A 15,544-nucleotide genomic window follows, 5' to 3' on the forward strand; every position below is an offset into this window, starting at 1 on the left:
TGGGGAGGTATGTCCTCAACAATAAGCCCTGGTTAAAAAAGAGGGAGATTGAGAGGGTTGGATCTCTCCAGTACTGTGCCAGCTCCCAGAACAAAAAAATGGCATGGTCCCACCAAGCCTGGAAGGGCACGTGAGATATAGAAGACCAAATTTGTCTGTCAAAAGCGAATTAAGCTGTAGGCTGTGCCCTTCTACCCTTCCCTGGGGAAGTGCATTCTCAACAATCAGGCCTGGTTAGAAGAGCGGAAGATTGAGAGAGTCAGATCTTTCCAGGCCCTTGTTGGCTCCCAGGGCAAACAATGGCATTGTTCCACCTGGCCTGAAAGGGCTGGTGGGACACAGCAGACCAAATGTGTGTGTCAAAAGCTGAGTCAGCCTTAGGCTGTGTCCTTCTCTCTCCTCTTTCTTGGGGAGGTAGATCTCTGGAGTCCCCTGTCTGTAGCTTCTCAGAGGCCTGAGAATTCTAAAGTGTCTTAGGTGAGGGGGAGGGTGCCAGCAGTAGCAGCCATTGGTCTCAAACAAGTTTTCCTGTCACGAATCCCCTCCTTTGTCCCTGTCTCTTCTGGGCAGTGTCCAATCTTTGCCTGGTGTCCTAAATCCTACAAGATCTTTTCCCAAGCTGTTTCAGCCTGTCCTCTAGCTATTTCTGGAAGAGAAGAGTGTCCCATGTCTTTCTAGACCGACATCTTCCTGGTTGTTCCTGGTCAAGTGGTTTTTGACAAGAGTGTCAAACCCATGTGGTTGGGGCAGAACTGTCTATTCAATAAACGCTGCTGAGAGAACTGGATATCCATATCCAAAAGACAGAAAGAGGACTGCTATTTCACACCTTATACAAAAATAAACTCAAAATGGATCAAAGACCTAAACATAAAATCTACAACCATAAAACTCCTAGAAGAAAATGTAGGGAAACATCTTCAAGATCTGGTAGTTCCAGTTTTGGTAGCCTTACACAGAAAAAACAAGCAATGAAAGAAATGGGACCGCCTCAAATTTAAACAATTATGATTCAAAGGACTTTGTAAAAAAGGTGAAGAGGCAGCACACTCAGCGGGAGAAAGAAAATATTTGGAAACCACATATTTGATAAGGGTTTGATTTTCATGCTATATAAAGAGATCATACTATTCAACAATAAAAAGGCAAGCAATCCAAGTAAAAAATGGGCAAAAGACTTAAGTAGACATATCTCCAAAGTGGAAATACAAATGGTAAAAAAGCACATGAAAAAACATTCAATTTCACTAGTTATTAGGGAAATGCAAATCAAAACTACAATGTGGTATTATCTCATCCCTCACTGAATGGACGTTATTAATAAACAACAACCAGAGAACAAATGCTGGAGAGGATGTGGAGAAATAGGAATACTCCTTCAGGTTGGTGGGAATATAGAATACGCAGCCTCTGTGGAAGACAGTTTGGTAACTCCTCAGGAAGCTAAATATAACTGCCATGTGACCCTACAATCCTTCTACTATGAATATAACCAAAAAAACTAAAAACAGTGATGTGAACAGTCATTTGCATGCTAATGTTCATAGCAGCATTATTCACAATTGCTAAAAGATGGAAACAACACAGGTGCACATCAACCAATGAATGGAAAAACAAAATGTGATATATATATATGATGGAATACTATGCTGCTGTCAGAAGAAATGAAATTGGGACATATATGTTAACATGATGAACCTTGAGGATATTACACTGAGTGAAATAAGCCAGACATAAGTGGACAAATATAGTATGATCTATTAATACAAACTAAATATGCAGAATAAACACCTGGAGTTAAAACCTAGAGTACAGGTTACTAGGAAATGGGATGAGGGGAGAGAAGGGGTACTGATGCTTAATATATCTAGAATTTTTAACTAACTTGACTGTAAAGTGTGGAAATGGATAGAGTTGATGGTAACACATTATAGTGTGTATAACTAACATAGCTAGTTTATAAATGTGATTGTGGTTTAAAGGGGCAGTTTAGGGGTGTAGAAAGCTAGCTAATAATCTAGGGATTACATAGTGAACCTGGAGATGGATGAAGATTGTAGTTTATAGAATAAATACAGAATGTTCTTCTCTGAACTAGAACAAATATATGTCACTATTACAAGGTGGTAAAAATATGGTGATGGGGAACAGGTGTAGTGCAGTGGTTGAGTGCCTGTTTCACATGTACGAGGTCCTGGGTTCAATCCCTGGTACCTCCTTAAAAAAAAAAAAGAAAAGAAAAAAAAAGGTGGTGCATGGGGAAAATACAATTAATAAAACTTACTGATTGTAGTTAACAGCAATATTGTAATATTCTTTCATCAATTTCAAAGAGAGTATTATATCAATGCTAAGAGTCAATAATAGGGGAATATGGGATTTTTTTCTTTTGGACTAAGAAAAACATTTAAAAATTTACTGAGGCGATGACTGCAGAACTCTGTGATTAAAGTGAGAACCACTAAATATATACTTTCGATAGGTTGTACAAGGCATGGGACTATACAGCACAGTGAATCATGTGGTGGAAGATGGACTGTGGTTAACAGTATAGATATGTGAGTATTCTTTCATGAAGCATAAACAAATGTACAATATGAATACATGGTGTTAATAATAGGGGGTGTGTGGAAAAAATACACCAAATGTAAGCTATGGAGCACAGTCAGTGGTAATAGTCTGATGATGTTCTTCTATAATTTGTAACAAATGTTCCACAATAATGCAAGGTGTTGATGGATGGGTGATGGATGGGAGTTCTGCACATTGTGCATGATTGTTTTATTAGCTCACAACTTCTATAACAAAATATGTATATTAAATTTTAAAAAGAATAATAGAAACTGTATCAATATTTTCATCTCTAATAAAACATATTTATGTAAAAATGTCTATTTGGCAAAAAATGGAGGTATTTGAAAGGTCTTTTATATTCTAGTTTCTCATTTTAATTGGTAAGGAATTCAAACAAAATTTGGGAAACTATATCTAATATACTCATACAATCAATGAATATTTGTTGAGCATTACTCCCAGCCCTGGAGACAGAACAACAGCATAAAACAAAGTTCCTGCTCTCAAGGAGCTGATAGTCTAATGGGGGAGCCCGTATATGTAAATAATAAATGCACACTTTAATTTCAGAAAGTAATAAGTGCTATGAAGAAAGATAAAGCACAGTGAAGAGTTCAAGCGGCAATATATGGATGTGTGAGGACCTACTTTAGACCTACTTCAGGTAGAGTACAAAGATTCCAGGCTGGAAACAGGTTTGACAAATTTGAAGAAGAGCAAGAATGGCTAGAGTAAGCAAGGCAAGAATGATGAGAGAGGTCAGAAAGTCAGTTAAGGATCAGACCATCAAAAAACAAAAACAAAAACAAATCCAACAGCTTACTTTGCAGACATGGTTAAGCCAATTATGAAATTTATTTGAAAGTATAAAGGTCCTGAATAGCAAAAATAAAACAAACAAAAAACTTCTTGAAAAAGAAGGAAGTTGGAGGACTCACACTTTCTGATTTTAAAGTGCATTACAAAGTTACATAGGTCAAAATAGCATAGTACTGGCACAAGGATATACTGATTGTGACAGTCTGAAGCTGGGTGGACCCTAGAAGATCATGTCCTTAGAGCTAATCCATTCTTGTGGGTGTGAGCCTATTGCAGGTGGGACTGTTTGATTAGATTACTTCAGAAGAACAAGACCCAGGATAGATCTTAATCCTCTTACAGGTGTCCTTTATAAACAGATGAATACAGAGACGGAGGGTCACAAAGAGAAAAAAGGCCACAGGCACTCCAACAGGAAACCACAAGAGCAAGAAGCCAAGAAAGCCACAGATGGAACACTGAGAAGCAGAAAGCAACAGAACTGGAGGAGAAGGCAGACTGGTAAACTGTGACAGATGAGTCCAGGATCACCCACAGCTGGTCTTTAGGGAGAAAAGCATTGCCTGACGAGCTTTTCAGTTAATAAATCCCCATTGTAAAAGCCAACCCATTTCTTGTATATTGCCCTGGTAGCTCTAGGAAACTAAAACAATGACCAATGGAACTGAATTTAGAGTTCAGATATAGACCCTCACATCTATGGCCAATTGATGTTTGAAAGGCTGCCAAGTCTACTTGACTGGGAAAGAATAATGTCTTCAAACATATGGTACTGGGGGAACTGGATATCCACATGCAAAAGAATGCAAGAGGATGGTGTCTGTGGTGTCTCCAAGTTTTGCACAAAATTCTCTATGAATTTTACACTTGGCAAATCATTATGCTGGAAGTAACAGTAGGCTCCTAATACAGGTCTTAAACATTGAATATATTGTTAACGTTAGCTGCCTGGTTACACTGGCTTCCTAACTCATGTATAGATGCCTGATAATCCCTTAGAAAGAAAGGGTCTGCCACTGGTGGCACAACCTGAGTGGCATTACAGGCCCTTGTTTTTTTAAAAAGATTTATTTATTTATTTAACACCCCCCCCCCACCCTGTTGTCTGTTCTCTGTGTCTATTTGCTGCGTCTTGTTTCTTTGTCCGCTTCTATTGTCATCAGCGGCAGGGGAAGTGTGGGCGGCGCCATTCCTGGGCAGGCTGCACTTTCTTTCACGCTGGGCAGCTCTCCTTATGGGTGCACTCCTTGTGCGTGGGGCTCCCCTACACGGGGGACACCCCTGCGTGGCAGGGCACTCCTTGCGCGCATCAGCACTGTGCATGGGCCAGCTCCACACGGGTCAAGGAGGCCCGGGGTTTGAACCGCGGACTTCCCATGTGGTAGACAGATGCCCTAACCACTGGGCCAAGTCCGTTTCCCGGCATTACAGGCCTTTGAACAAGCCAGAGCAATTTCTCTGCTGAAGTTAGCTTAGTTTAGACCTCACTGAATCAGGCTGTTGCCATCCTAAATGTCTGTTTGTATGAGTCTAGTCACTCATGTATCTGGCCTTGGCTGACCTTCTGACTCCCTTGTTTGTTTGCTTCCTTACTTTGGAAGGTTATTCAAGATGTGCCCACAGGGAAGTGGATTTGGCTCAATGGATAGAGCATCTGCCTACCACATGGGAGGTCCAAGGTTCAAACCCAGGGCCTCCTGACCCATGTGATGAAGCTGGCCCACGCACAGTGCTGATGTGCGCAAGGAGTGCCCTGCCATACAGGGGTGTTCCCGCGTAGGGAAGCCCACACACAAGGAGTGTGTCCCATAAGGAGAGCTGCCCCGCGTGAAAAAATTGCAGCCTGCCCAAGGAGTGGGGGCGCACATATGGAGAGCTGATGCAGCAAGATGACTCAATGAAAAGAGACACAGATTCCAGGTGCCGCAGACAAGAATGCAAGCAAACACAGAAGAAAACACAGCAGATGGATACAGAAAGCAGACAGCTACTCAGGGGGGTGGGGAGAAAGCAGAGAGAAATAAAATAAAATAAATCTTAAAAAAAAAAAAAAGAAAGATGTATCCACAATTCTTTAGGAAAGGAATTACTAAAGAATACCACTGCAAAAGGAGAGGGAAGAGGTTACATCAGAGTGGCCAGACTGGACAGCTCAAGTAAAAATGAATGATGAATTCTTTATGAAATATCAGTCTGACTTGGTGATCAAGTGATGGAATACAAGAATTATATAAAAAAGAATTGTTTGATACTGATCTGTTAGAGAGATACTCCAGAGCCTCTTTGACTTGCACATTTAAAGTTTCTAAGATTATGGCTTTTTCCCCTTTCTGGCTGTATAGCAAACTGTTTAATGCACAGTTTGTGCCTTATTGTTCCATTAAAATTATATGCTTTGATCCATCAATAAATGCTTATGGTTAAATAAAACAAAACAAAAGAATGCAAGAGGGCCCCTATCTCACAACATACACAAAAATTAATTCAAAATGGATCAAAGACCTAAAGATAAGAGCCAGCTACAGAGGGACAAATATTGTATGATCTCATTGCTATGAACTAATTTTAACAAGCAAGCTCACAGACTTAGAATTAGATTGGGTTAGGGAATGGGGAGTTGATGCTTAATTTGTACAAAATTTCTATTTAGGCTGATGGTAAAGGTTTGGAAATGGATGGTGGTGATGATAGCACATTTCTGTGAGTATATCAACTAAGTGAATATGGTTAAAGTAGAAATTTTAGGTCATGTATGTTACTAGATTAAAAATTAAAAGATAAAACGTAAGAGTGTACAACATAGTGAACCCTATTATAGGCAATGGACTAGTTAACAGCACAAGTATAAGAACATTCTTTCATGAATTATAACAAATGTATGACACTAATACAAGGTATGGATAATAGGGTGATATATAAGAAAAATATATACCTAATGAAACTATGGATTCTACTTCATTGTACTATTTTAATGTTCTTTCATCAATTGTAAAAAAGGTACCACACTAATGGAAAGCATCAACAACAGGGGGTATATGGGAACCCTATATTTTTATTACATGTCTCTTATGTAAATATAAGAAATTCTCTAAAAAAAGAAAAAAATACATTCAGTTAATCAGATGATTTCTTCCTTAAACATTCTAGTTAATTACAATTTAACACCTGCATTGAAACCTCACTATACAGCTGCTCACTGCAAGTCAGACACTTGGATCAGAGTAGATTTTCCCGGGTTCCATCCAGAAGGAACACGGCTGCCACGTCCTTGGTAAAGCGGCTCTGAACCACGAGCATGTACCCCTGCCTCCACCTTACCATGACATGACTTATGGGAAGCAGAGTTGTCCAGCTGGACCTTGGGATGTAGAAGACACTAGCTTCACAGGTTTCCGATGTGAAAATGATAGTGAATGAGGTTTATGTGCTTAGAGAAGCTTACAAATTTCTTTACGAGGTCCTTACCCCTGGAGCCTCTTCAATGATCTTCTGATGTCTCCTCTGAACACTGCAGTCCCTTTCGAACAAGTACACAACATTGCCGTGGTGATCACCAAACACCTGGACTTCCACATGCCTATTAAAGCAAACACACATTAATATATTTTAAGTATGATAAATAAAACATCCATTCAGCCAAATTGTCGGCCAAGGTAACCAGGATTTCTTCATTTTTATTTTAAGTAAGATGTTATAATTTTACTTGAATATAGACCTTATGGGGGAACCAAAACTATAGTTACTCATGTAAAAACTCAACAGAAACGTTTCCATTTTGAAAACAAACTTTAAAGAAAGAAAAAAAATTTTTTTTCCTAACCAAAATAGAATATGGAAGAAACTCATTTTAAGGGGAAAAAAAGGAGAGGAGGAAAAGTGTGGAAAACCACAAAGACAGAAATTAAAATCACCTGTATTTTCACTGAATTCCTATTTATATTCTAATACTTTTTTTTTTTAAGTAGGTACCAGGGATTGAACCCAGGACCTCATACATGGGAAGTAGGCACTCACCCACTGAGCTATTATACATCGCTTGCCCAGTGAGAGTTGGTTTTTTTGTTGGTTTGTTTGTTTTGTTTTTAGGAGGTACTGGGGATTAAACCCAGGATGTACATGGAAAGCAGGTGCTCAACCACTGAGCTACACCCACTCTCCAATAAGAGTTGGTTTTTTTGTTTTGTTTTCAGGAGGTACTGGGGATCAAACCTGGGACCTCGTACATGGGAAGGCACTCAACTGCTGAGCTACAACCACTCCCCAATGGGAGTTGGTTTTTTCGCTTGTTTTGTTATTAGGAGGTACTGGGGATCAAACGTGGGACCTCGCACATGGGAAGCAGGTACTCAACCACTTGAGCTACATCTGCTCCTCTTAATGTATACTTTTAGTCTTTTTTAATGCATATGTGTATGTGCATGTTAAATAAAGTTAATTAGGGCTATACTTACCAAAGTTTTGTAACTTTTTTTTTTAGGAGGTACCAGAGATTGAACCCAGGACCTTGTATGTGCAAAGCAGGCGCTCAACCACTGAGCTGCATACCCTCTCCACGTGTAATTTGCTTTTTATTACTTGTTTCCAATATCAGCAATCTGGTTCCAATTTTTCACTATTACTCAGCTCTAGATGTTTCCTTAGGAAAAACTCTTTAAGATACAATTGCCAGGTCAAAGGATTTGCACATTGTTTAGGGTTGTGATACTAATAACACAAAATGTTTGTTTATATTTAAATTCTCATTGATAGAGAGTTTGAAAGTAAACTGTTTCACAAAGCAATATTTTTTAATTTGCATTTTAGTAACATATATACAACCTAAAACTCCTGCTTTAACCACATTCTCAAGTCTTGCCAGTACTATTATCACATTTAAAAAAAAACACCTTATTTTAAATACTAAATCAAAGAACTTACATCTTCATAAAATGTTGCCAGCAATCAGTCACTGAAATAGGATGTTGCCACATCCACAGTAATTTTAACTTGAGTATGCTAATTTGGATGGTTAATCAATCCTTTTTCAAAAGATATTAAGGGAGCCTTCAGTTTGTCTTAGAACTACTTCCACTCTTGCCTTACTTCCCACAATAGGTGACATATTCTCCTAATCAGCTGATATATTTTGAAGATTGATTTTTTTTTTTTTTTTACTATTAAACTCTAATTCAACTTAATTTACTGTGCCATAGCCAGGGAAAGAACCAAACTTTATAGGGCCTGAAACATAAACAATTTGGGGGCCTCTTTAAGAAGAATACAAAATTACAAAACAAACTTAGATATAGGATCTAGGAAGGGGTTCTTGCAAGAAAAGGAAGGGCCTAAAATATCAGTTCATTAACTTCATGATAAATCTCTCTCCGGTCATAATTCTCAAATAAACTCTCCTTTATAAAGTCCCTTAAATTATAAGTTAAATTGGAAAAAAAAAAAGCCACAAAATCTGTGTAACAGGAAGCTTTGAGTCTCTTATTTTAGCAGGTATGGAAATAAAACTCCAGAAAAAAAATTTAGAAATTCCCACGGCCTCTGCTATCATGGTATCTAGAGCAGTACAGTACAACGGCCTAGTTTTGTTTTTTATTTATCCGCCACCCCCCCCTCAGTTGTCTGCTCTCTGTGTCCAATCGCTGTGTGTTCTTCTGTGACCGCTTCAATCCTTATCAGAGGCACCGGGAATCTGTGTTTCTTTTTGTTGTGTTATCTTGTTGTGTCAGCTGTCCATGTGTGCGGTGCCATTCTTGGGCAGGCTGCACTTTCTTTCGCACTGGGTGGCTCTCCTTACGCATGGGGCTCCCCTATGCAGGGGACACCCCTGTGCAGCAGTGCTTACACATATCAGCACTGTGCATGGGCCAGCTCCACACAGGTCAAGGAGGCCTGGGGTTTGAACTCAGACCTCCCATGTGGTAGGTGGACGCCCTGTCTATTGGGCCAAGTCTGCTTCCCCTAGTACAATGGCTTTGGGTGTGGACTTCAGAGTCAAACGACCAGGGTGGGAATCCCAGCTTTACCACTTACTAGCTGGGTGACCTCAGGCAAGTCAATGACCACTCTGTAGTTCAGTTCCTTACCTGAAAAATGGGAATAGTGCCTACCTAATAGGGCTATCGTAAAAACTAGATTAGAACTAGAAGGACATCAAGATTACTTATGGATGTAAAATACACAGAATCTGGTGATAGGCACCACAGGAGCATTAGCTGCTGGTATTATAATAACATGTTATAATTACAATTCAATTTTGTTAACTTCCCATTTTCTGAACATCTCAACCAATGCTTTATAGAGTTCTGAAAAATATAGCTTAATTTGTTATGTTTTTCTCCTTTATTAGAGAAAATTGAGGTTTATAGAACAATCATGCATAAAATACAGGATTCCCATAAACCACCCTATTATTAACACCTTTTTTTTTTAAAGATTTATTTATTTCTCTCCCCTCCCCCCCCACCCTGGTTGTCTGTTCTCTGTGTCTATTTGCTGCGTCTTCTTTGTCCACTTCTGTTGTTGTCAGTGGCACGAGAATCTGTTTCTTTTTGCTGAATTATCTTGTTGTGCCATTTCTCCGTGTGTGCGGCACCATTCCTGGGCAGGCTGCACTTTCTTTCGCGCTGGGCGGCTCTCCTTACAGGGCGCACTCCTTGCGCGTGGGGCTCCCCTACGCGGGGGACACCCCTGCGTGGCAGGGCACTCCTTGTGTGCATCAGCACTGCGCGTGGGCCAGCTCCACACGAGTCAAGGAGGCCTGGGGTTTGAACCGCAGACCTCCCATGTGGTAGACAGACGCCCTAACCACTGGGCCAAGTTCGCCGCCCCCTATTTACACCTTGAACTGCGGTGGAACACAGTTATTAGCGCAACTATAAAAGTTCACTATCGTCAATTGTAACAAATATGTGGTTATTTTTCCTTTGGAAAATGTGGCAGTTTGATATTTATGAATTCCCAAAAGAGATATTATGTTTGTAAATTAGTCAGTTTCTCTGGGTGTGATACCCTTTGATTGCATTAAATTCAAAGGTTACGTTTACTTCATTAAATTAAGATTAGGGCTTGATTCAGCTGCATCAGTACGGCATTGAATTCCTGCCCCCTTGGTGAGTGGATACTCACAAAGAAAAAGACAAGGCAGAGGAAGAGAGACAGCTCATTAGACACGGCAGGTGCCCCGGAAAGAGAGATGAGCCTGATAGTCTACAGCTGATCTTGTGAAGAGACCAGAACAGCTGGGCCCAGAAAGAATTGAGCCCCAAGGAGAGACATAATCCTTATGCCAGCCTACAGCTGAGATCAGAAGAAGCTAGGACCATGGAGCCTTAAGAGGAAGAAGGAAGGTTGAACCCTCGCAGACACTGCCTTCTATCTTGCTTCAGCACATGGCAAATGTCTCTGGATGAGAAAGTACCTCTTATGGTACCTTGAATTGGACTCCTTAGGGGCTTGTGACTGTAAGCCTCTACCCCAAATAAATACCTTTTATAAAAGATAACTGAGTTCTGGTACTTTGTATCAGTATCCCTTTGGCTGACTAAAACAGAAAAAATCTTGAATTCATAAAAAAAAAAAAAAATGGATTGAATAAATTAATGGTACATCAATAACATGGAACCAGTATACCTTCAATAAAAAGAATGAGGTAGATCTATATTTAATGACTTATGATATATTAGCAGAGATGATCCTATTCACTGTTCTACTGTGTATATATGCATATATGCTCCTATTTACATAGAAAATGCCTGGAAGAATGCATACTATTGTATAATCAGAGGTTACATTTCGGGTGGGACTGGAGAACTATCAGAATTTTATATAATATGCATGCATTATTTTTATAATTCTAAAAATCCAAGTTTAAAAAAAAAAGTTATCTCACCTTGGTGTGTCCACAAACTTCTCAATCAACATAGCATCATCATTAAAAGACTTCTTAGCTTCTCTTCGTGCTGATTCTAACTGTTCCTGAAATTCTTTTTCTGACATAACTATCCTCATGCCCTAAGACAGAAAAAATGGTCATCGCTATAGAAACAAAACAAAGAAGACCAGTCTGAAATGGAAAGCACAAGCAGTCTTACCTTTCCTCCTCCACCTCGGATGGCTTTAATCATAACTGGATAACCGATTCTCCCAGCGTGCTCTCTCAGGCACTGGTCTGACTGGTCCGTACCATGATAACCTTCCACTACTGGGACTCCAGCAGCAGCCATTATGGATTTGGATGTGCTTTGGAGTAAATAATAAAAAAAGAGATCCCCCAGAGTTCTATGAGTTATTTCACACAAGAGAAACACAATATAGTGTTTCTATATAGCCCAGTCTATAAAAAAATAGAACTTTTAAAGGAAGCATTCTATAGGTAAAGAAAGGACCATAGCTGAGGAAAACAAACTTTAAAACAGATATAAAGATGTCTGTTAGCTAGTTTTCTTCAATCTAGTTTTTGATGTAGTGCCTTATCCCACCTGTTTTTTAATCCTAAAAAGCTAATTTATACATTGATTAGCAATATTTTCTGAAACTCATTGGAATTTTCCTCTGTGGCAGATAACTTAGGCCTATGCTAACTAAAGAGTATACTTAAAATGCCTATTATAGGTAAAAACATTTCAATTGCCCTTCATACCATTATATTTAAAAAGATATAAATTCATACCTTTTTATACCCATGTCTCTAATTGCAGATGAAGGAGGACCTATAAAAATAATTCCCTCTTGCTTACATAGTTCGGCAAATTCTGTATTTTCTGAAAGAAAACCATATCCTGGATGGATAGCCTATAAGCGAAAAACAAAAAGCCAAACTTACTATGCTAAACTGGCAAAGCTGAGTAGCAGGTGAAATCAATGAGCCCCTCTTCCCACAATCTAACTATCCACAGATATCCCTTGTTGATTGTTTCCCTAGAGAACCCTAATACACCCACCAACACTTGGTATTCTCAGTTTTTAAAAATTTTAGCCATTCTAGTGAGTGTATAGTGGCACTGTTGATTTTTAAAACATCTTTATTGAGATGTAATTCACCCAAATCAATGGTTTTTAATATATTTACAAGATCTGTACAACTATTACCATAATCTAAGATACCAAATAATTTCTAATAATCTAAGTCTTCATTGCCCCATAAGGAAACCCCAGGCCCATTAGCAGTCATTCCCCATTTCCCACCCACCCCCTGTCCTGGGCAGACATTAATCTACTTTCTGTATTTATAGATTTGCCCATAATGGACATTTCATATAAACAGAATCATACAATGTATCATCTTTTCTGATGGGCTTCTTTCACATTTTCAAGATTCATTTACGTTGTACCAAGTATCAGTATTTCATTCATTGCCAAATAACAACATTCTATTATATGGATATACCACATCCTATTCCATTCATCAGCAGATGGACGTTTGGGTTATTTCCACTTTTTGGCTAGAAGGAATAATGCTGTATGTCTATTCATGTACAAGTTTTTGTGCAGACTTGTTTTCATTTCTCTTGGATATATGCCTAAGGAGTAGAATTCTTAGTTCATACAGTGACTATATGTTGAACCTTTTGAGGAACTGCCAACTGTTTTCCATGGTGGCTGCACTGTTTTACACTCCCACAAGCACTGCGTGAGGGTTTCAACTTCTCCACACCCCTACCATGTCTTTTTTATTACATCTTCTTTTGTATCATGGTTTTTTTTTTTTCATTACAGCCATCTTAGTGAGTATGAAGTGTTTATCATTGTGATTTTGATTTGTATTTCCCTAATGACCAATGATGTTGAATGCTTTTTCATGTGTTTCTTGGTCATTTGTGTATCTCTTTTGGAAAAATGTCTGTTCAAATCCTTTGCCCATTTTTCTATTAGGTTATTCACATATATATATTTTTTGCCCATTTTTCAATTAGGTTATTCACATATATATATATTTTTAAAGATTTATTTATTTCTCCCACTTCCCTCCATTGTCTGCTATGTCCATTTGCTGTGTGTTCTTCTGTGTCTGCTTGTATTCTCATTAGGCGGCTCCAGGAACTGATCCTGGGAACTTCTGGAGTGGGAAAGAGATGATCATTCTCTTGAGCCACCTCAGCTCCCTGATCTGCTGCTTCTCTTATTCTCTCTTCTCTCTTTCTCTTTTTGTTGTGTCATCTTGCTCACTGTGTGGGCCAGCACTCCTGCACAGGGCAGCAATCCTGCATGGGGTAGTACTCTGTGCAGGTCAGCACTTTGCGTGGGTTAGCACTCTGTGTGGGTCAGCTTGCCACATGGGCCAGTGTGCCTTCACCAGGAGGCCCTGGGCATCAAACCCTTGACCTCCTATATGGTAGATGGAAGTCCAACTGCTTGAGCCACATCAGCTTCCCAGGTTATTCATCTTTTTATTATTGAGTTATAAGTGTTTTACATATTGATACCAGTCCCTTATAAGATTTATGGTTTAAATTTTTTTTTCCCATTTTGTGGGTTATTTTTTCCTTTACAGTGTCATTTGATTCGCAAAAGGCTCTAATTTTGATGTCATTCAATGTATATACTTTTTCTTTTGTAAGTTGTGCTCTTGGTATCTTATCTAAGAAACCAATGCTTAGGAATTCTATAAATCTTAGGTCAAGAAGATATATTCCTTATGTTTTCTTCTAAGTTTTATGGTTTTAGCTCTTATGCCCAGATCTATGATTCATTTTGAGTTAATGTTTGTGTACGTTTAAAGCAAATGGTCCAACTTCATTCTTTTTCATATAGAAATTCAGTTGTCCTAACACCATTGGTCAAAAGACTATATTTCCATGGAGAGCTGACATAGCAAGATGACACAACAAAAAAGAGACATAGTTTCCCAGCACCGCAGGATAATACAAGTGGATACAGAACACACAGTAAATAGACAGAGAGAGCAGACAATGCGGCACAGTGGGGGGGGGGGGTAGAGAAATAAATAAATCTTTAAAAAAAAAAAAAGACTATTCCCCTGCCCCATTTAATTGTCACTGGTATAGAAAACCAAATGACCATAAGGTAAAGGTTTATTTCTAGACTTTCAATCATATTCCATTGATCTATATGCTATATGCAAGTGCCATGATCCTGATTACTGTAGTTTTGTAGCTAAGTTTTTAAATTGGAAAGTGTGAGTCTTCCAACTTGGTTCTTCTCTTTTAAGACTGTTTTGGCTTTTCTGGGTCCTTTGAGTTTCCATATGACTTTAGGACCAGCTTGTCAATTTCTGCAACAAATTCAGTTAGGATTTTGATAGAGACCGCATTGAATCTGTAGATCAGTTTGGGGAGTACTGCCCTTTTAAAATTAAGTCTTCTGAAACACTAACATAGGATGTCTTTCCAATTATTAATAAATAACTCTTCCTTAATTTCTTTCAACAATGTTAACTAGTTTTTAGCACATAAATCTTGCACCTCTTTTTATTAAATTTATTTCTAAGTATTTTACTTTTTTGGATGTTCCATACCCTGTGGTTTTAGGCTATATTTTCCTAATGATTAATGATGTTCACCATCTTTTCATCTACTTATCTGACACATATTTTTGGCCAAGTGTTTATTCAAATCTTTTGCCTATTTTTAAAATTGGGTTGCTTGTCTTATTAAGTTGTAAGTTCTTTACACAGTCCTCTATGAAACAGAATTCTGTACATATATATAGATATATTTCCCATTTTGCAGCTTGTCTTATCCTGTTCTTTTTTTTTTTAATTGATTTTGTAAAAATATTACATTAAAAAAAAAAATATGAGGTCCCATTCAACCCCATCACCCCCACCCCACCACTCCCCCTACAGCAACATTCACTCCCATCATCATGACACATCCATTGCATTTGGTAAGTACATCTCTGGGCATCTCTGCACCTCATGGTCAATGGTCCACATCATGGCCCATACTCTCCCCCATTCCATCCAGTGGGCCCTGGGTGGATTTACAATATCCGGTGATTGCCCCTGAAGCACCATCCAGGGCAACTCCAAGTCCCAAAGGCACCTCCACATCTCATCTCTTCCTGCCATTCTCCATACCCATCAGCCACCATGTCCACTTTTCCCACTCCAATGCCACCTTTTCTCTGTGGACCTTGGATTGGTTGTGTCCGTTGCACCTCTATGTCAAGAGGAGGCTCAGATTCCACATGGATACTG

General features: G+C 38.9%; 1 protein-coding gene across 1 annotated transcript in view; it reads right to left on the reverse strand.

Moving 5' to 3' along the window:
- The window catches only part of MCCC1 (methylcrotonyl-CoA carboxylase subunit 1), an 82,345-nt gene that overhangs the window by 43,646 nt on the left and 23,155 nt on the right, over window positions 1–15,544 (reverse strand). The window contains exons 5-8 of the mRNA XM_004464620.3: window positions 12,056–12,177; window positions 11,478–11,625; window positions 11,276–11,397; window positions 6,859–6,970 (exon numbers count right to left, since the gene is read on the reverse strand). Of these exons, the coding sequence (XP_004464677.2) occupies window positions 6,859–6,970; window positions 11,276–11,397; window positions 11,478–11,625; window positions 12,056–12,177 (504 nt within the window). The remainder of the gene's footprint in view (window positions 1–6,858; window positions 6,971–11,275; window positions 11,398–11,477; window positions 11,626–12,055; window positions 12,178–15,544) is intronic.

The sequence above is a fragment of the Dasypus novemcinctus genome, chromosome 4, assembly GCF_030445035.2.
Source record: "Dasypus novemcinctus isolate mDasNov1 chromosome 4, mDasNov1.1.hap2, whole genome shotgun sequence".
In the NCBI taxonomy this organism is placed as follows: domain Eukaryota; kingdom Metazoa; phylum Chordata; class Mammalia; order Cingulata; family Dasypodidae; genus Dasypus; species Dasypus novemcinctus.